Source organism: Dunckerocampus dactyliophorus, chromosome 11 (genome assembly GCF_027744805.1).
Source record: "Dunckerocampus dactyliophorus isolate RoL2022-P2 chromosome 11, RoL_Ddac_1.1, whole genome shotgun sequence".
NCBI lineage: Eukaryota > Metazoa > Chordata > Actinopteri > Syngnathiformes > Syngnathidae > Dunckerocampus > Dunckerocampus dactyliophorus.
This window is the reverse complement of record NC_072829.1, coordinates 20,731,336-20,752,283: the sequence shown is the minus strand read 5'-3', so window position 1 is coordinate 20,752,283 and position 20,948 is coordinate 20,731,336. Positions and strand designations below refer to the sequence as shown.

Sequence of the window (20,948 nt, the reverse complement as noted above, 5' to 3'; positions counted from 1 at the left end):
ATTGTAGACAATAAAAGAAAGGAAAAAAAGACTCGTGCTCGTGTGTGTTGCTGTAAATGTGTTCCAGTGCAAGGGGAGCCGAGTGGGGGAAGGACAGGAAGCGATGTCGGGGGTTTTAGTTTGGTGTGGGTTACCGCCACAAAAGTAGCTCGTGTTAGGGATTACCGTGCCTGTTGTGAGATCATTCAAAGCTACAATAAATGCCTGTTTTTCCTGCGATCAGGTCTGGTGCTTGTGTCTCTCACCGAACATAACAGTAACATTACTGACACCTGGTGACCAAGTGTAGAATACTACATGTCATCACAACGACTTTGAATGTGTTTTCTGAATGCCTTATGTTTGTATTTCAGTTAATTTGGCCATTTATTTACTTGAAAATGCTTAATTTAGGCAGAAAACACACAACATTTGCTTTAATATGCATGTTTTGTTACTAATAATAGGCCATATTCAACCACGAAACAACATAATTTGTTAATTTTTTTGTAAGAAAATGGAAGAAGGAGCAGGGGCTTACTGCATATTAGCGTGTAAGCATTGATTTCGATATCCGCATGGTCTGTGTGGTACATTTACATTGTGTGTTATTTGTGAGATTGATGTTTGTTTGATGAACTCCTGTTGGTTTTTGTCATGCGAGTAAGGGTGAAGATATCAGTGTGCTGCCTACCAATCCAGTGATCAAAATATGCAGGGATCCATCTAGCAGTTACAGCTGATGGCTACCTGCAAGGGTAAAACAGGGTACAAATTACTGCTTTAATGCATTGGTGCGTGTATCGCATTAAAGGGTTATAAACTGATAAGTAGCTGTGTCGCACATCCACCCGTAGTGTTTCCACGACTTGTAAATGAGCCTACATTGTTCTGTTATTACTGTTTGAGATCATTAAATATTCTGTACAGTATAAAAGTGTCTTTGTGAATTGCAATGACAAGTGGTGATACGCAATAGGATTGATACCAGCGTGATCAAGGGTAATGGGGTAAAGGCTAAACAATAAACTGTGGCATCGATATGAGATGAGGCATCGTTGTCACACATTGCCAAGTGACTGGGAATGGCGAGTTGACATGAAATCCCTTTTTTAGGATGATCAGAAAGCTGTTGTCATAATGTGATGTCAGGATTGTACCAAATGAGGTTGCTTGTCCTGCATACAAAATGCTAAAAATGGCCAAACAGTCAGTTGCCGGATATTGCGCCATCACTCTGTTGGTTCATTTGGTGGGACATGCTGTATGTCTGCGAGTATCATACTTACTGCTTCCGCTTCCAAGCCGAGCAAAGTGATACTGTTGCCTGTACACCACATAAAAGGCAGTAAACATATATAAACATCAATGGCACGTTTCTAATATTTAAAAAAAATTATAGCGTCACCCAAGAAAAGCTTCAACAATACATAACATACAGCCTTGACATTCCACGGAATGTCGCACTCGAAGTAGAAAAGTATGCAAGTGTCACACGGTATATCATGATTATTGTCATGTAGAAGCTGTTAAGACGTGCAGATGTTGTGACAGGCACTCAAAGCAGTATGATTTATGACAGAGAGACCCCCACACACAATGCTGGGACACTGTTTGGGCCAGAGGTAGGTGTTAATGGATGTTACCACAGTGGGGATTCATCCCGAGTTAGACCGCGATGATATTATTTAACGGTTTTCCCTCCTTATGCGTCTAGATGATGCTGACATGATGATCTCCAACATGACCGTGCCATTATAATATAATATAATATAATATAACACCCGTAATGGACCATCCGCCTGCATTGCATGCACGAACACACAAAGGTTGTCGAACTCAACAGCGGAATTAGTTATTGTCATTTTGACTCTTGTGGTTGATATTTTTATTACGACTGTTACCACTAATAACTGACTGTTTCAATGCAGTATTATCACTGTGGCCGTTGATATTATCTTTAGGGATGTCCGATATTAGCTTTTTTGCCGATGAGCAATATGCCAGTATTGTCCAACTCTCAATTTCCGATTCCGATATCAACCGACACCAATGTGTGTCACATCACATATCTTCTGTCGTGGAAGGACTGGACTGGACTTATTACCTTATGTATTATTATTATTTATTATGTATATTGCACTATAAATTTGATGTGATCTGTTCCGCATTTATTTATTTATTCTATTTTCTTATTTTTCTTATCTCTCACATCTTGCCTTGGTTGTTTTATTTTGTGATTAAGTTAATTCGGACATTTTTGCAGAGCTGTTGGAAATGTGAATTTCTCTAAAGAGGGAAAAGTATCTATGTATCTATGTATGTACAGTATGTACGTACGTATGTATGTGTGTATGTATGTGTGTATGTATGTATGTGTGTATGTTGTGGAATTAACACCACCGCCACGACTGGATGCCTTTCAAGCAGCTCTGTTTGTTTATTCAAGCACATTTTACGTGCCATGAGAGCGACGTCCAGCATATCGGTGTGATTCCCTGTCTACCCACTGATATCGAGACGGCAGCGGAGCCGGGGCTAAGATGAAAGTCATGCGGCTAGCAAGGAAGTGGAGATTCAAGCCTTCGGTACCATCTATTGTCATGGGAAACGTGAATTCACTACCGAGCAAGATCGACGAGCTGGCAAGAACGTCAAGAATTTCGGGTAGGTGCAGCTTAATTGTGCTTCACTGAATGGCTAACAGCTAGATGCTAACGTGGAGCTAGCCGACTTCCGGACAGTCAGAGCGGCCAGGAACTAAAGAGCCTGTGGAAAGCGCAAAGGAGGTGGGCTTGCACTGTATGTGAACAAACTGTGGTGTCAAGCATTTTTTTAATATCGGTTTTCATTATCGGGGGAAAAAAAATCCGATACCGATGTCTACCGATATGACATTTTTATGCTAATATCGATACCAATATTATCGGTGGGCATCCGTACTTATCTTGTCATTTCCATTATGGTCATAATGGCAGTCATACACATTTGCTGATGTAGTCCTGTTTCTGTTGTTTTGTTGTTATCATTGCAATTGCTGTTGTTGCTGTTGTTGTTGTTGTCGTCTCTCTCTGTATTGTCCCTCCCTGTCACCACACTCCCCCCTCGGTCTTCTTTTCCCTTCTTCTCTATACCCTCCTGCTCCGGTCCGTCTGCTCCCAATTTGCATAACAATAAACATCAAATAAAGTCAATTAAAATCTCTATAACAGGGGAAGACTATCTTCCACTTTTTCCCTGGCAGAGCAAATCTGTTAGCATGTAAGGGCATTTAGAACACAGTAGCCCCAATGGCTGGACAGGACAAAAAAAAAAAAAAACTCAACAGCTGAAGTCATGTACGTTTTTGTCCCACCACCACAGTGACAAACTATCTGTTAAAGCAGCCAGGTCATGGCTTTCATTCATAAGAAAAGGGTCTTTAGGTACTGTAGGTGCCTTTACGCGTCACTTTATAAATTATTATTGCAATAATCACAAATACAAATACGGCTATAAGTAAAAAAGAGTAGAGGCCAAAGCTAAGGCAGACAACCAACAACAACATATGAGCATCAGACAATTATTCTGCAGACTAAAAGCAGTAACTAGCAATTAATAATGATCTTTTTTCAAAATCCTAATGTGCATAGTCCTGAAAAAAAAACACTTTTGGCTCCATGTGCATTTCAACGGGGGTTTGAAAATGTCATTCAGAACATTTTAGGATTCAGTTCTACCTGGCCGGTCATTTCATTTGTGTAAAAAGAGGAGAGAAACAGTGACACCTAGTGCCCTGTTTCCACAATTCTCACATACTGCACTTGGAAAATGAACGTAGTTAAGCCCAAATGATTGAGTTAAAAGTGTATTTTTATGTCATAATGACTTTTAGCAGAAATTGACACAAGAAAGTGGCAAAGGCTTCTTTGTTATGAGAAAAGAGAAAACAAATGCTACTGGAAACATTTGTACTTTTTTTTAATACAGGCATATTCAATGCAAATATGATTTGAATGCTCAAGAGTATATGTTATGTACCAGGAATGGTGCGGCAGATATTTTCTCAAAACTGCATATTAGTTGTCCTCAATAAATAACTACAAGATTACCCAGCAAGCTTTGTGGGTTTGCAGGTATAGTTTAACATGTATGTTGCATGGACAATGCATTGGTGTGGAAGATGTGGGAAAACTATGAAAATGCTGAACAACTTTCATTAACACAACTTCTTAGTCATTTGCCACTTTTTTCCATCTTTTCCAAGTAGAAGAATCCTATTTAAAATAAAAAAATAACTTTAATTCAATGTATTGCTAGTGCAGTAATAATTTTGGGCTTAACTGTATGTGACAAACAATAGCTTTGCATACTCTTCAGGCCTGGCAAGTGACTGATGTGTGTTCATTCTTGCAATGTTAATTATAAAAAGTGTGATACGAAACTCAGCTTTCAATAACAACTGGGTGATTTGGCCTTGAGCTGCGATATTAAAAACAGCCACTCTCTTTTTCAGAGTAGTTCAGCCCAAATATGTTTTTATAAGTGAGCTCGGTGGTTCTCAGATTCACTTAACATATCTCTGTGTGTGTGTGTGTAATACGTGACCCTTTTATGTCATTAATTGCACCACAATGCCATCAAATATTTAGCTCTGAGAGAAGTACTCAAGGATGAGGCGTAGGTGTCCCAGACGATCTTTCAGGGAGGTGAGGGAGAGGACGGTGGTTTGATAGGCAGGGTCCAGCTGGAGGACAGATAACAGCCACCAGCACCAGGCTGGACCGTTGGGTGAGGCCTGGAAAAAGAAAAAAAAAATCCTTCACTTTTATTCTGAAGGAGATTTTTCAAATGCAGCAGGGTGTCAATCATGAATGCCCCTAAAGACGTTGACTATTGCTGTTTGAAACTCACTTTCATAGAAGAAGCGACGTTTGTGAGTATATTACGGCATACTTGAATCGCAAGGTAAATAATCAGAGACGTCACCTTGCTGATTTAAAGAAGCGCTGTTCATGTGAAAGCGATGAGCCAACGACGCTGCCAACATGGCACCAACGCGGTGCGAACAAATCCAACACAAGTCAATGGAACCCGCCCTGCTTCGCACTGCCCGCACTGGGGCTCGAACACAGGACCTTCGCAATGGGAGACGAGAGCGCTGACCACACGGCCAAAAGCCCGGACTGTCGACCGCCTGTTCAGCACAGCTCTCAAGGCAGAGGGGGTGAGGTTTACCAACGTACACCTGCACAGCCTCACAGGTTGGCATCCGTTACATCAACACAAACAGAACACACAACGCGACTGCACCACACAGGCTATGTGGGGTATCAAAATCTTACACACTAACACACATGCAAAACTATATCCACCTTTACAAACTGCAAGGTATGCTGGGTAACCTTAGTGTTACCGAGTACAAACGAGACCGATTACCTCAAATTCAAACCGCAACACAGTGTCTTACAGGCTTTTGTGACTTGAGTCATTTCCAGCTAGAACCCAATTAAACACCCAATTAAAATTTCGCTTCAACCCAATGGATAATTTTGGTCTGTGTATTGCACAGAAGTATCTAATGAAATGTCCAGTGCATGTGCATTTAGTTATATTGGGGACAGTCACCTGTATGTTTTCATCCATATCTGGCATGGTGCCGTACTGTTGGTTGATCTGATCTTTCATGCGGCTGCCAAGACGTTGGTACCAATCCTGTGCCTGCTGGTAGACGCTATCATGGAGATCCTGCAGAATTTCTAATTCACTCCCTTCAACCTGTAAAAAAAAAAGTGAAGGAAAACAAGAGATGGGTAACACTGAGGTTAGGAGATCCTTGGACCCATGACATGACTGAAAATAAACTTTTTCAGCGAGCCAAACCTTGATATCCTCCAAGTATTCGACATCAGCAGTGTGGTATCCATCCCTGTGGCCTCTCTTTAGGACTCTGAATCTGCTGCCACCCACACAGTCGACATAGGACCGTCCATCAGGCAGCAGCTCCAGGCCATGGATCTCCAACATGCAACCATAGTCCGCAAAGCTTAGGAAAGGCAAATGAGGGATAATATAGCGACAACATTAATTTAATCGGTTCCAGACTCGACCGAAATAAGTGAATTTCCACCAAGTACGGTTTATAAATGGGATATTTTTATAGTTATGGCATAGACAAGCTGTTTACAATCTTCTAAATGCGTTTTTTAACCTTATTAGAGCCCACTAGACAATGAAATAACATCCATGTACCGTAAATTCCGGTGAATACTTTTTTTCACAAACTTGGAACCCTGCGGCTTATACGCCGGTGCGGCTCCATTTCCCATGAGGCTTGGTGTGGTCATGTTCTAATCCCATGACATCTCTTATACTTCAGGACTACTACTAATCGTTTAAATAGGTATTTCGGAAAACGCTATTACTAAGATAGTCCATCATAAGGGCAAAAAAAGTTCAGGAAACAACCAAAAAATGCAGAGAAGCCACCATTCTGCATTTGCGAAGCCTGTTGCTCTACTTGAGTGGAGCCGGTTATCCACACGCTGCAGTTTACAGTCAGTAACAACAAGCACAATTTATACTAAAATGAAATGGAAAACATTGTTGGATTTGTTTTATTCAATAAATACCATAAATATACCATCAAAATTGCAAAGCCTATTATGATGAATGAAAAAAAAAAAAAAAAAGAGGGGACGTACTGGAATTGTGCAGCGATCGTGTTGTTGACACATCCCTGCATCTGCCGGGGGGGAACCACGCACTATGATGACTCAAAGGCGGCCACAAAGGTGCCACTGTACCGTGGTTCTTATGAAGTCCAGAGGATAACTCCAGCAGATACAGTACAATGTGTGATATCCAGCAATTTCACAAGTCACCCTACATAAACCTTACGCAACATAGCGCCACAGGCATACACGTCATATGCGCTGAGTATCCTATGCATCAATAAATACAAATACAGATACAATAAAGCAAAACATATAATGCCGTGTTGTTCTCTTGGAGATCTCCATCCATCTCACACTGACTACCGAAAATAAACCACCAGATGTAAACCCTCTTCTTCTTGTTTTGTGGTGGGTCGCAACCAACGCTTAGGCACATACCTCCACCTGCTGCACCGGAATGTAGACGCGGCGCCCGGATGTAGACGTGTTCTGCACATGCGCAGTGACAACCCAGTAGTCACACTCCATCATTGGAAAACACGACGGCAAAAAGCATATGATGCTGCTTTCAAGTTAAAGGCGATCGATTTGGCTGTCAGAGTAGGAAACAGGGCTGCTTCGTGTAAGCTTAGCTTAAATGAATGTATGGTGAGACATTGGCGATGTCAACATGAGAAGCTGACGCAAAGCAAAAAGACAATACACGCTTTCAGAGGTAAGAAAAGCAGATGGCCTGAACGAGAGGACGTGCTTGAAGACGGGATAAATACACAGAGAGCAGACGGCCGAGGTGTTTCCACTGTGCAGATCCGACTAAAAGTCCGACTTTGTGTCAACAACTCCCTTCCCACTACGAGTAAACAGTTACAAACTTCCGCATATACACTCAAACAAAGAGGAGGAGGATACCGACAGCGACATGTAGAGCGACATCCAAAGAGAGAGAGAGACCGAGAAACAGAGAGAGATCTCCTACTTGTGTGCCGAAGGAATTATGATGCTGTTCAATTGTGACACGGAAGAGGAAGAGGAAGACTTTAGTGATTTTAGTTCCCAAGACGATGACGATGTAGACTTATGTTACACTAAGTACTGTTTAACTACCGTAGCCGTCTACTGTTTTGCAATGTTTAATTAGCCGTGTTCTTGTACTTAGCCGTGCTTTGCACTGTTTGGGGGGAAAAAAAAACATTTATTTTATTAAAAAGTTTTTTAAAAATCTTTGTGTAAATATCCCTTTCTATGACGTGAACACCTGCGGCTTATACGCCGGAATTTGCGGTAATCACCTTTACATTCGTATTACCCAGTATAGTATATAATCAGGGAAAATAAGTCATTTAAGACATAAATAAAACTTATGCTCGTGTGTGTCTCAATGTGTTCTGGTGCTAGTAGTTTAGCAGAATGGGTGGCTGACAGGAAGTAACGTCAGGGGTTCAGAGTTGAGCTTTAGCTTGCCGTGGGTTATGGCCGTAACAGTAGCCGGTGTTGTTATTATGATTATTATTGTTATTACAATGTTATCATTCCTGTGCCTGTTGTGCGATAATTTAAACTTGCAATAAAAAGCCTGTTGTTTTGGCCTTCAAGTCTGGTGCTTGTCCCACCAAACAATTACTGACACTTGTACTTGTACTCAATGTAGAATACTACATTCATAATTTGAATAGTCTTCGTCATGGCTTATATTTTGTCTTGTAGTTCATTTTGCCATTTTTAGGGCCCGAGCACAAAGACCTTGCCTGTGCAAGGGTCCTATTGTAAATGTTATTTATTATTGTTGTTATTATTTATTATCATCATCACCGGTTTGGGGCACTAAACATGCATGAAAACTCACCAAAATTTGCACGTGTCAGGACCGGCAAACATTTCAATATTTTGGTGGTCCGGAACCAGCAGCTCCAAAATTCACTCAGAACCGGAACATATTCATTTTTGCTACATTTTCCCTCTATCCTACCACCAGTTTGACAGACTGACTTGAAATCTGGTGGAGAATGTGCGTCTTGATGGGATGAACAAAAAAAAGTTAGTGTAGCCCATGTTCTAAAACAAACAGGAAGACGTTGACCAAATGAGCCCAAATGGAACTATGGATAGATGGATGGACAGATGGCCGAGACAGATCTGGGCTGTGCCGTACTACAGTATGTGGGATCCCACTTCGCTGTGTTTATCACATCAGTCACCTATGATGAAGACGAGCACCTATGATGTCATAGTTACTGAGGCAGTGCACACTTTCCACCACACAATGGCACTGTTGGCCCAAAAGATGGTATCCTGCAAAGTTCATACTTTCCACCACACGATGGCACTGTTTTCACACTGATGGTACAGTCTACAAACAATACTGTAGTTTCATGCAATACATATCTTGATATTCCAAACACAATGGTAAAAAGTGGTCATGAGAAATATATTGCATTTTAAAGGGTGTACATGCATTTTTATGATATATTTCATTACATTAGTGTTTATTTTGATCTTGACAATCATATGTGTGATGACGATGATATCCTGGTATGACGAAATATACAATGGAAAGGAAACACTTAGTGCTCGGGCCCGAAAAGCCGCGAGCAACTTTAAACAATGTTCAGAAGACTGCTCCCGAGATGCAGAAGAGCGGAGAGTAGCAACGCTCATTTGTGTCCATCGTGAGACCTAACCCTCAGCATCTAGTTATTATGGTGACTATAGTCATCATAACAATAATAACATTATTGTTATTATTGCTAATATTATTGTGCCTGTTGTGAGATAATTTAAACCTGCAATAAAAATCCTGTTGTTCTGGCAATCACACCTTGTGACCAATGTAGAATACTAGATTCACAATTCCAATAGTCTTCTTTATGGTTTATATTCGTATTTTAGTTCATTTATACATTTTTATGCTGGAAAATGCGGCAAAAAACCACACAGTTCGCTTAAATACACATTTTTTTTACTTAAAAGGCCATATTTAACCACAATACAGCATGATTTATTAATTAATAGATGTTTAAAAAACAATGATAGAGTGAAGCCGTGAAATTCAAAATAGTAGTATTCAAGTAACAAAAAAATAATAATAATACAGTGTAAATGTGCTTTTGCATTTGAACAACGCACACACATTGGCAAATCTGGTAATGTGTTTTTTCCACATTTTCTAGTAAAACCTATAAAACACCATTGGTGACAGTATCGCTTTGCAAACACCTGCCTGCTCCCTCTCTTCTAATGTATCTTTCAGCCATATAGCATAGTAATTTGACTTCCTTTCGGTTATTCCCATTATATATACCCTCTCCTTATACTTACGTATGATAGTTTAAAACGTTGCCATGGAACTACTGTAACAAACTGTACAGTAAATGCACCGTCAATAAAGGTGTTATCATGGCGACACTTTGATCTTGAAACAAGTTCATTTAGATTTGCTACGGGAAGACGTTTTGAAAGAAATTTGGACATCAGCCTGCAACCTGGGATGAGTTGTTTCCCTCTGAAAGTTTCACTGTCTAAAAGGTATGCACTACACCACTTCTAATGAAGGAAATCACGACTGCACCAAATTGCACAGTTAGTCACAGTTAGAGTCACAATAGCTGCAGAATAGATATTTGTTGTTGTTGCTTTAAAATTCTTGCTGTTGTAGTTTTCAGATTGTGATTTCAATTCTATTCTTGTGAGCCAACTGATGAAGTGAAACATTTGTGAGGGATGAAAAAGCATGACACATCTCTCGGCAGATTGGGTACCCTGCTGCTATTTTCTTCCTCCTCAAGGTCACATATGACTGGTTAAAACTTTTCCCACTGCGCTGTCTGCTTGTGCATCACTGCCATGCCTCTTCAGTAAGTACGCTCTCTCCCACTACTCTGAGGGAAAAAACCAAACTTGCTCGAAAGCTTGTCGTCTCAGATTTATCATTTGGGTAGAAGTGAATGTTTTGGTTAAAATAGAGAAGCGTGTGTACATACCCTTTGCCATGTTCATAACTGCACATGCCAAACTTCTTAGTTCCCGTCTCCATGCAGCGACGCATCATCAGTCGGTAGCGTGGCTCAAAGATGTGCAGCGGGCAGGACACACCAGGGTAGGCCACAGTGCAAACAAATATAGGGATATCGTTTGTGAGGCTGCAGAGGAGAGGATAGACAGTAGATGCGATGACATGATAACAAAACAGGCGGAAATATGTGTTGACAAAGTGTTGCAGATTATGAGATGTTTCCCTCAGCAGCACCTACTTTGACAGTTCAACCATCTCAGCCTCGTGGATCTGTTTCCTTTCAGCCAACTGTGTGGGGAAAAGGCAGTCCATGATGTGCTGAATCAGCACCGTCACGTTGTACTTTCTGTTTTTTAAGTACTGCAAAAAGAACAGGACGGAAGTCAGCCGGAATAATTGTATATTGATATCAAATCAAAATCTTCGTACGCACACGACATTGTGGTCAAACATCAAATCAACTAAATGGCTTATGGAAAACAATATTACAGCAGAGTATTATGTCGTGTCAGCATCACGTATTCGAAGAAAGTATTTTGATTGGAAATTCTCAGAAACATCCGGATACGGACCCAGTGATGGCCCTTTACAAACTCATAATCAATTAAAGTGAATGGGAACTACAATAGCCGCACGGTGGCCTAGTGGTTAGCATGTTGGCCACACAGTCAGGAGCTCGGGAAGACTCCGGGTACCTCCCACATTCCAAAAACACGCATGTTAGGTTAACTGGCGACTAAATTGTCCATAGGTATGAATGTGAACGTGAATGATCTATATTATTTGTCTATATGTGCCTTGCAATTGGCTGGTGTACCCCGCCTCTCGCCTCCAGTCAGCTGGGATAGGCTCCAGCATACCCCCGCGACCCTAATGAGGATAAGCTGAATAGAAAGGATGGGAACTACAATATAATAATAGCCACATACAATCATGCTAATGGACCGATCGCTGTGTAATTACGTCAGTTATTACGATTGTGTGATGGGAAATGAGCCAATGATATCGTGTTTACTTCTTAAGAAGTGAATGAGAGCACCATGGCCTACTTAAAAAGAATCCAGCGAAGCCCAGTAAGAAAAATCTGCAGTCATGACACATTCATTTACAGCACAGCAATATGCAAATTAATGTTCACTAAGGATTGTATGGGTATTGGGGCAAAACAAAACATCCTTCACAGACGGGAGAGTTGTCAAGGACTGCTTCTGTTGTAGAGACCTTACTCAAAGGTAAAAAAAAAAAAAAAGTGTGACAAAATCAAGCAAATCACAATGTCAGCTACAACAAAAATCATCTGAATCTTTAAGAGAGGACGTACTGTTGCAGCTTTTCTTTTAAAAAGACACTTAAGAAGTGCAGTTTTATTCAACTTATATATTAGCCTCTTCACTGTGTTCACTTAATTGTTTGTACAGTCAAACATTTTATTATTTATGTGAACTTTGCTTCTACTTTCTTTAAACATAATGTAGGTGCCAAGTTAATTGTGTTGTATTGAAACAATAGGGAGATGTGCCGAGTTTCATTATATATATGTAAATTTCGGTGTATAAGCCGCCCACTAAATTTGGAGGGAAAAAAGCCAGATTTGTTTGTATATAAGCCGCATCGGTGTTTCAGCCGCACATGTCCACGTCATTAAGTGGCATATTGTGGCACGCACGAGTCCGTAAGGACCAGTCAGCTCTTTATTTGACACAAGCCAATCACAAGCTATGAATAAACTCACGAAGAGCTTGTCAACCCATTGGAAATTGCAGGAGGTCATCCGTCAATATAACAGTTTGACTCATGGTTTCATCTTACAGCATTAAACTCTAAACTAAACAAAAGTATTCCCTTAATGCATTTCGGTTGAGAAAACCAATGCTGCCTCTGTCCACCCGAGGGAGTCAGAGGACCCGGAGCCCAAAGCAAAAAGAGGGAAGCTGACATCATGGCAGCGCCCCAATGAATGCGTTGCTGAATCGCAATGCCTTATAGGAAAACTTTAACATGTTGGGTTTTTTTTTATTTTAAACTGATATTGGGACATCTTTGTGTATTTGTATATACACCTTTTGAGTATTAAGTCGCGGTGTGATGAATTTAGTGCTGTTAGTAAAGTGTTCTTTGAAAAAAACGTGGGTCAAACTGTTACATATTGTCTTGGGTTGACAAGCCTATTGTGAGTGCACTAATAGCTCCTGATTGGCTCCTGCCTAACAAAGTGCTATTGTTTCCTCACTGACTTGCGAGCAGCAGTGTAAAGTCGGCACCGCTATGAACTGGTCTGTTTGATGCAGTTTAAGGCAAAATGAGGTTCGGACCTTCGATGTGAAAGACCTTACTCAATTTTAATTGAAGACCCCTGATTTAGTATATTCTATTTTTGACCCAAGTTAGAGTCTGTTACCAACATGAGGGCAAACCAACATGGAATTTAATTCACATTTACTGTTGCCCACAGGCCCATAGTATCTGTGCCATGTGCTTGTGGAGGAGTGGTGGATGACATCATCATTTAATTTGCATCATCTGCCATGACGAGGACCTTTTGGGCTTGTCTCATAAGAAATGTGCGACATTATCTCATGTGTTTAAACCTTATTTAACAACGAAACATTAAGTTATTGACATACAGGTGTTGGTTGCATTGGGGGGGAAAAAGTACTGCCAAATTTATCTGTGGCAGTCCAAATTTCTCCGTGGCAGGCCACCACGAATAAATGAATGTATGGGAAACACAGACTTCTAATATCTTAAGGTTATTTGGTTGTTCAAGACATCATTTGCAAAGTTCCATATGAATCTTATTATACAAGATGGCATTGTTATGTTTATAACTGGTGAATTAATGAAGAAAAATGGCCCACAGCCGCACTGCTCGCCACATGATTAAACATGTTTGCGTGTGCCATCATTGCATAACAGTTTGGATTATTATAGGTTGCTGTGATACTTTGTTCAGGATGGCCATTAATGATCAGCATGGTGTCGTAGTGGTTAGCACGTTTGCCTCACAACCGGAAGATCCAGGTTTGAATCTCCACAGGAGCACAATATAAGGAATTCCTATACAACATAAGGTCATGATATTTAACTGATTCCTCTCATGCTGTCAATCAAAAATAATAATTATTGTGTGTGTAAAGGCAGAATTTTCCATGCAATTCTGGTATCAAATCTCATCAGGCTTTGCAGGCGTACCTAATGTTGGCCAGCGAGTGTACATGAGATTAGCTATGGTTACCTCTTGTAGTGGCTGTTTGCAGAGTGGACAGCGGAGGTTGTGGTCCAGACTCCTCTCTATGCAGTTTTTACAGAATGTGTGACCACAGGGAGTGGTAACTGGCTCAAAAAACAACCTTTAAAGTATAGACATGCGAAATAAACAAAACATGCTGTCTATAGAGAACATGTGTTATTATCTGTTCGAGTTGCAACCACGCAGACAGATGTGAGTGATTTTATAGGAAAAGTAGCAGCAGGACACTGACCTGATGCAGAGCGGGCACTCGAAGTCTGACACAGAGAGGACACTGAGAGTTTTATCTCCGCAGTTAAGACTTGCACCTGATATGAAAGCAAGTTTAGGTTTTGCTTAAATTAGTTATTGTTCTGAGTTGTGTGCAATTCTGAGGGCTGTTGTGTTTAAACTATGACAATGGCCGTCCAATAAGAATTTCTATGTACCCCTGCCATTGACATCCTCCTTCCTCGTCATCGTCTCCTCATCGTCTTCAGTGGCGGGGAGAAAGGAAACAGCTTGGCAGAGGCTCAGGCAGCACTCGGTGCTTGCGTCATGCTTCGCTTTGGAGCTCTAAAGAAAACAACAGTTTTGCAACTTACAAGCAATCACCTCCCACCATGCAAGCATTCTTTTCATCACCCCATCTGCAGCACACACCTGGTATGTTTCTCTCCTTTCTTTGCCCTCTGCGTCGCCATGTGGATGTCTGAAGCCCTCAGGGTATGTTGGCCCCTGCGTGCCACTAAGGCTTGTAATGGGGTAAGCTTTTTTTAGGTAATCAGCCAACACCTGCATGAGGCTGGATGCGTCCTCTGGCACTGATATACCCTCTGCTTCTAGGACCTGCAGTTTTACAAATAAAGTATGTCCGTTTCAACTGACACTTTCAGAGTTGGCTACAGGCTATTGGCCGACGTCAGTAAGGTTGTAGAAGTCGGGATGCGATAAATACAATTTTTTTCACACCGATACAATTCCGATACCAGAGTTTTGTTTACCTTATTATGCAACCATGCCAAAAGAATACAGTAACCCCTTGTTATCACGGTACCCGACCGTGATAAGTGAATTTCTGCACAGTACGATCCTTATTTACAAAAGGGAATATTTTCTTAGTTATACCATAGAAAACCTGTTTACGACCTTCAAAATATGTTTAGCATTATTAGAGCCCTCTAGGCATGAAATAACACCCCCATAGTCATACGTTCATACTTATATTACACAATATAATAGACAAAATAACAGAAAATAATTAAAGACATAAATAGGACTCATGTTCCTGTGTGTTGCTGTAAATGTGCGTGGGGGGCAGACAGGAAGTGACGTCGGGGGGTTAAGAGTTGAGTTTTAGCTTGGCGCAGGTTACAGCCCCAACAGTAGCCCATGTTTGGGATTATTGTGCCTGCTGTGCGATAATTCAAACCTGCAATAAAATCCTGTTGTTCCGGTGATCAATTCTGGTGCTTATGTGTCTCACCATACATTACAGCATTACAGTAACATTACTGACACCTAGTGACCAGTGTAGAATATTACATATCATCACAACGTCTTTGAATGCGTCTTCAGAATGCCTAATATTTGTATTTTAGTTCATTTAACCTTTTTTATGCTTGAAACTGCTTAGTTTGGGGAAAAAAATATGTAAAAGTTGTGTTAATATGCATATTTGTTTTACTATTAATAGCTGTATTAACCAAGAAATAGCATGATATATGAATTAATATATTTTGGAAAAACCGTGGTAAGAGTGAAGCCCTGAAATTCAAAGTGGCGAGGGTACTGTATTAGCACATGTCGTCACAAGAAAATCAGCAAACATGGCCGTCTCCACACATGCAGCGCCCCACACACACAAACAAGCTCTCAGCTTGACATGTTCACGCTTCATAGACAGTCTGACGACACAGAACCCTTAACATCTCACATAACTTCATTATCATTACTCCTGATTTTATATGAGGCTGTAATAAACTCCTCTCTCGAGGCAAGTATGATATTGTAGCACCTCGGAAGTTCTGTGGAGTGTTAAGAGTTTGTGATGTCCGGCTGTTTTGTGTGGCTGTGAACGCGTCAGGCAGAGCGCTCTGCGGCACAAGTGAGGAGGACGCCTGTGGTGAATGCGTGGTAACAGTTTTGTTAGCGGATACTCTTTCGTCTATGGTTGATGACAACAACAATGCGCTGGTATCGGAACCCTATGTAGTCGTAACCCTGCTATGGCGTGTTATTCGTTACATCATGGAGTGAGAGGTGGTATGAACAAACCTTCTTGATCTGATTCTTTGCAGGAACAAAGTCAGCTTGAAGTTTGAGGCAACGGTGAAACTGGATGAGGGCTTCTGTCTGCTGAGCCATCTCCAACAGTACATTCCCTTTGCGAAAGAAGCCCTGCACAAAGAGAAGCACGGATCAGCATACATGTACAGCCTGTATGAGTGGATTACTTTATTACAGTCTCACTGCAGAGGTTCACAGTGCATAGCCCTAATTCCAGGACAATGTCTTCTTTAGCCACATGACAGGGACACACCTCAGAATGATGCTTTGCAGCAGAAATTTAAAAAAACAATTCAAAACTGAGCATTATAATACAATACAGTCCAGATCAAAATTTTAAGACCAGTTGAAAAATTGCGGGAATTTACATTTTGCAATGTGGGATCTCAAGGAGGTTCTACGTACAGCTACAAAATGCAAAAAGAAGAAAAGGGAGCGAGACAAAAAAATTTAATAAGCAATTTATTGTAAGCAACCATTAAACTGAAATAGGCTGTTCATCAGCTCAAAAGTTTAAGACCACAACTTTTCAAAGCCAAAATCTTGGCAAAAATGTGGATTCAATGTCATTTTCACACTGGAATGATGTCTTGATGGCAAAGGTAAAAAAGCAGTCGGATTATTGAGCTGCATAGGCAAGGCTTTGCGCAACGCGCCATTGCTGCTGAGGATGGACGCAGTAAGACAGTCATTTGAAACTTCTTCACAGATCCTGGGGGTTATGGAAGAAAAAAGTCAAGTGGCAGACCCAAAAGTATCTCACCGGCCCTGAGCCGGAGAATCCCATTAGCTGTCCGTGAAGACACGGGACGACGCTCGACCCAAATGAAGGTTATTACTGGTGCCAAGTGCAGGCCAATAGCTATCAGCAAGCATCTGCAAGAGAAGGGTTTTAAGAACAAAAAACATCTTCAATGGCCTCGTCTCCTTCAATGCCACAATATTGCCTGCTTGGAATTTGCACGACAGCACATTGAAAGAGACGTTGAAAGGTGGAAGAAAGTTTAATTCTCTGATGAGGAAAAAATGTAACCTTGACTGTCCTGATGGCTTCCAGCGTTACTTGCATGACAAGGAGATCACACGGCACAGTGGAAAGGGTGCCATCACAACCTGGGCTGCTTTTTCCTTCAATGGAACAATGGAGCTTCACATTGTGCGAGGGCGTCAAAAGATAGCTGGCTATGTGGAGATGTTGCAGGGGGCATCCCTCATGACTGAAGGCCCTCGTCTGTGTGGTAATGACTGGGTTTTTCAACAGGACAACGAAGCAGTTCACAATGCCCGCCTGACAAAGGACTTCTTCCAGAGGAATAACGTCACATATTTTGACCATCCTGCATGTTCCCTTGATCTAAATCCAACTGAGAACATTTGGGGATGGATGGCGAGGGCAAGTTTACAAAAATGAACATCAGTTCCGGACAGTGGATGCCCTGCGTGAAGCCATCTTCACCACCCGGAGCAACATTCCCACTAGTCTCCTTGAAACACTGGCATCAAGCATGGCCAAACCAATTTCAAAATGTAAATTCTTGTAGATTTTGATCAGGAGTGTATTCGGAAGGACAGAATTTCTTGTACAGCTGTCCTATCGGTTCTCATCAGATTGTCTAAGGTTCGGAGACATTCATGTATGCAAATGCGCATTATGTAAATTTGCAGCCGACACAATTCTGCATCTCACCTCAGTCCAGTTGGGTCGAAGACAGCAGAGGTAGTCAAGGTCGGTCAGAGCATCAGAGAAATGAAACAGTCCACAGTTTGCTTCAGCTCTGTACAGCTTCAGACTCAAGTCATCTGGGACTAAAGATGACAACAATGAGCAAAAACACACACACACACACATCTCTTTACATAAATATTGACATGAAAACAGATCATCATGACCACATGGTCTCAACCAACAGTTGTGCACATGCTAAGTTTAAATTTAAGTGTAACTTCAAACTTAAAAAAAAATAAATAAACTTGTGTCCGTAAACGTTTAGGTCTTCTCTGATGATATAACAGGTTAATTTTAGTCCACAAAGAAATAGATTTACACAAGTAAGGGGTTTGGTAACTGTTAAACCCGCCCTACAAGTCATGCAGGTTTTATAAAAAAGTTACATAGTATGGCTTACTTAAAGACTCCGCCTACACTTTGAATTTATACAATGAGAATCCATCCATACATTATCTATGCTGCTTATCCTCACTAGGGTCGCGGGAGTGTGCTGGAGCCTATCCCAGCTGACTTCGGGCGAGAGGCAGGATACACCCTGGACTGGTCATCAGTCAATACAATGAGAATTTGCTTAGAGAATTTGCACCAGGAAGAATACATAAGTCCATGCCCTTCCCTTGTGCTGGAAGGCAATGTTATTTAATTGGACTTACAATTATTATGATGCATGATGGGTCACTAAACCATTCACTGAAGGCTTCCTGAGTAGTAAAAACAGGGTGTAGAAGTAGCAGGCATACCAAATTAATGAGAGTTCACTGTATTGGGAGCCACTGCTCAGTTACTGTCCGCCAATTACTGCATGTGCCTTTAAAAGGTCTACTGCCTCAAACTCAAAAGGATGACAACAGTTTAAGATGATATTTCCAAATATGGGTCCACATGGATGATTTGGAGCAGCCAGTCACTTTTGCAGACCACATTTGATAATAAAATTTACAATGTTGTCTTTTGAGATGGCATTCCATTCTGGGTTTTGAGTCTAAGTGCAAGGGTGCCCAAACTTTTTTCAATGTATATATACATTGAAAAATTCAAGGATGCAGGTGACATTTTCATATTCTTCACATTTCTGTTTCTAAAAACATTCTAAAACCAATCCAATGCAGGTAAATATCCAAATCAGCTGTCAGCTGTTTTTAGTGTTTTTTACATAGCAAATCACGTTCTCTCGTTACTTTCTTGTTTTCCATTCAGTCTAACTCTGATCATCATTCGAAGAAATATGTACAACAAATAAGAGCCTTTTGGCACAAACTTTGTATAGGCAAGATTGTACGGAAAATGCGCGTTAAACCTTAAGTTTGAAGGATGTTGCATGTCCTTGTTGCAGGCATATCTCACCCTGTTGAATCCCGTCGTTGGCAGCGCGTAAAGCGTCCTGGTACTGTTTGGTCCGGAGCTTCTCCTGTAGATGGCACTTCATCTTTGCATCCTCGGGGTAGCACTTTTCAATGACTCCGATAAGCAAAACGTTGTTCTTCATACTCCTAATTTCTCGCGGTTTTAACCTCTCTTTGCATGTGGGGCATTTAGACGGGAGATAGGTGGCGGCGCACCTCCTGCAAAAAGTGTGACCGCAGGACGTGCTCACCGGCTCCCACATCAGGAAGCGGCAGAGCGGGCAATCCAGCAGCTCCATGGCTCGAAGGGTTATGTCACCAGCGCGAATTGCTATTCTCCTTTCAAACCTGGAACACCGGGAGACTTTTCTCCTCGATTGAGTGTCATTTACCAGACGAACCTATCTCAGCCGCACACATTGTCTTTTCCTCTCAATTACACGCATATTGACCAAACTCCGACCCAAATAATAAAAGAAGACATGCATGGCGTGCACGTTTAAATGAAACTCAAGCGACGGCTCGACAAATCGAAGCGGAATATGTTTGTTCTATGCGTTCTTGTCCGCAAATAACCCCGTTTAGTTTGGAGATATCCACACAGCCACAATGCCAGGTTACTGTGTTACACCATTGCGTAACATAAATAAAGACCACGTGACGTAACAGCGAGTACTCATTGGCTGAGCGGCTTGCCGTCAGCCCTGTTGTGAAACGCAAAGATTTCGAGTTTCATAACATAATTCCGGTCGTAATTTTAACTGAATACTTAAAACCTACTCACAGAGGCAATTCGTAGTCGCGCGCGGGTGTGTGTTTTTGTCATTTGCGGCAAAAGTTTAATTTTATAACCTAAAGTCGACTTAGGGGGCATCTCAGGTCAAGAAATCAATGAAGGGGTGGGGTCAATATTGAACAAACTGTTCCTGCATGTTTGTCCTACATCTCAAAACATACCGTTGGCAAATCAGTTAAATAACATATATGTAATGAAGTAAAGGTTGAAGGGAATGATCTTCAATTGTAAGCATGAAAGCAGCATCACAAAAAAGTTACACAATTTGTTGCACATCAAGTTGAACTTGCCTTATTGAGAACTCTGCTCCAGTAAAGGCTAACAAACACTTGAGAATAACAAAAATCCAAATATATGTATGTACATATAAATGCACTACATCTGTTGCACGGGTGTCCAAAGGTTTTCCAACATGGCCACAAACAAAAAAAACGATAGGCTGACCACTTTGATTGCATTAAAGATGCTAAAGATGCTATGCCAATATATGCTAAGCTAAGTAAGAAATCTCAATAACGAATTAATTTAATTTTGTGAATATGCAAAGGGACAATTAAAATGAGCTGCAGGCCGAAATGGCTGCCGGACCGCACTTTGGAGACCCCTGATTTAACATGTGGCGTACCCCCCAAAAAAAAATCATTAAAATGGCTGGTGGTTTTGATTGACCAACAGAGAGGACTTGCTTTAGCAGTATGTTTACTATTGCACTAGTGAAGTCATTGCATCATACAGTGACGTTTCCGAAAAAGTGCTCACATCAGGCTGCTAAATAAGCAAAAGTATTGCAAACTACACTCACAGTAAAACCATTTGTATTCCCTGAGCAAAGCAGGGAATTTACCATAACACTAGAATAACAGGTTTTGGAGACAAGAAGCGTGTGTGACTAACTGTAGTCTGAGCTATAAATAGGAT

General features: G+C 41.2%; 2 protein-coding genes across 5 annotated transcripts in view; one reads left to right on the top strand and one right to left on the bottom strand.

Annotated features, from left to right (window-relative positions):
• Positions 1-2,396: 2,396 nt before the first annotated feature.
• itk (IL2 inducible T cell kinase) overlaps positions 2,397-20,948 on the top strand; it is a 29,837-nt gene continuing 11,285 nt past the window's right edge. For 2 of the 4 annotated variants that reach the window (XM_054791517.1, XM_054791515.1), the window contains exons 1-2: positions 2,397-2,646; positions 16,174-16,314. In XM_054791517.1, coding sequence (XP_054647492.1) covers positions 16,304-16,314 — 11 coding nt within the window. In that variant the 5' untranslated portion in view covers positions 2,397-2,646; positions 16,174-16,303. The remainder of the gene's footprint in view (positions 2,647-16,173; positions 16,315-20,948) is intronic. The other 2 variants (XM_054791520.1, XM_054791519.1) reach the window with 2 other exon arrangements.
• lonrf1 (LON peptidase N-terminal domain and ring finger 1) lies at positions 2,798-19,864 on the bottom strand. Its single transcript, XM_054791521.1, has 12 exons — positions 19,236-19,864; positions 17,850-17,968; positions 16,151-16,273; positions 14,537-14,722; positions 14,323-14,449; positions 14,127-14,202; positions 13,880-13,994; positions 10,883-11,004; positions 10,613-10,771; positions 5,842-6,004; positions 5,587-5,736; positions 2,798-4,756 (listed from the first exon to the last, which is right to left on the bottom strand). Exons 1-12 carry the CDS (start codon positions 19,531-19,533, stop codon positions 4,607-4,609), a joined length of 1,788 nt encoding a protein of 595 aa, XP_054647496.1. The 5' UTR covers positions 19,534-19,864; the 3' UTR covers positions 2,798-4,606.

Coding starts and splice junctions, on each gene's coding strand:
- lonrf1 (XM_054791521.1), bottom strand. CDS start 19,533: ATGGAGCTGCTGGATTGCCCGCTCTGCCGCTTCCTGATGTGGGAGCCG. Junction 17,969..19,235: donor CAACGACGGGATTCAACAGG/GTGAGATATGCC, acceptor TGTCATCTTTAG/TCCCAGATGACTTGAGTCTG. Junction 5,737..5,841: donor AATACTTGGAGGATATCAAG/GTTTGGCTCGCT, acceptor TTTTTTTTACAG/GTTGAAGGGAGTGAATTAGA.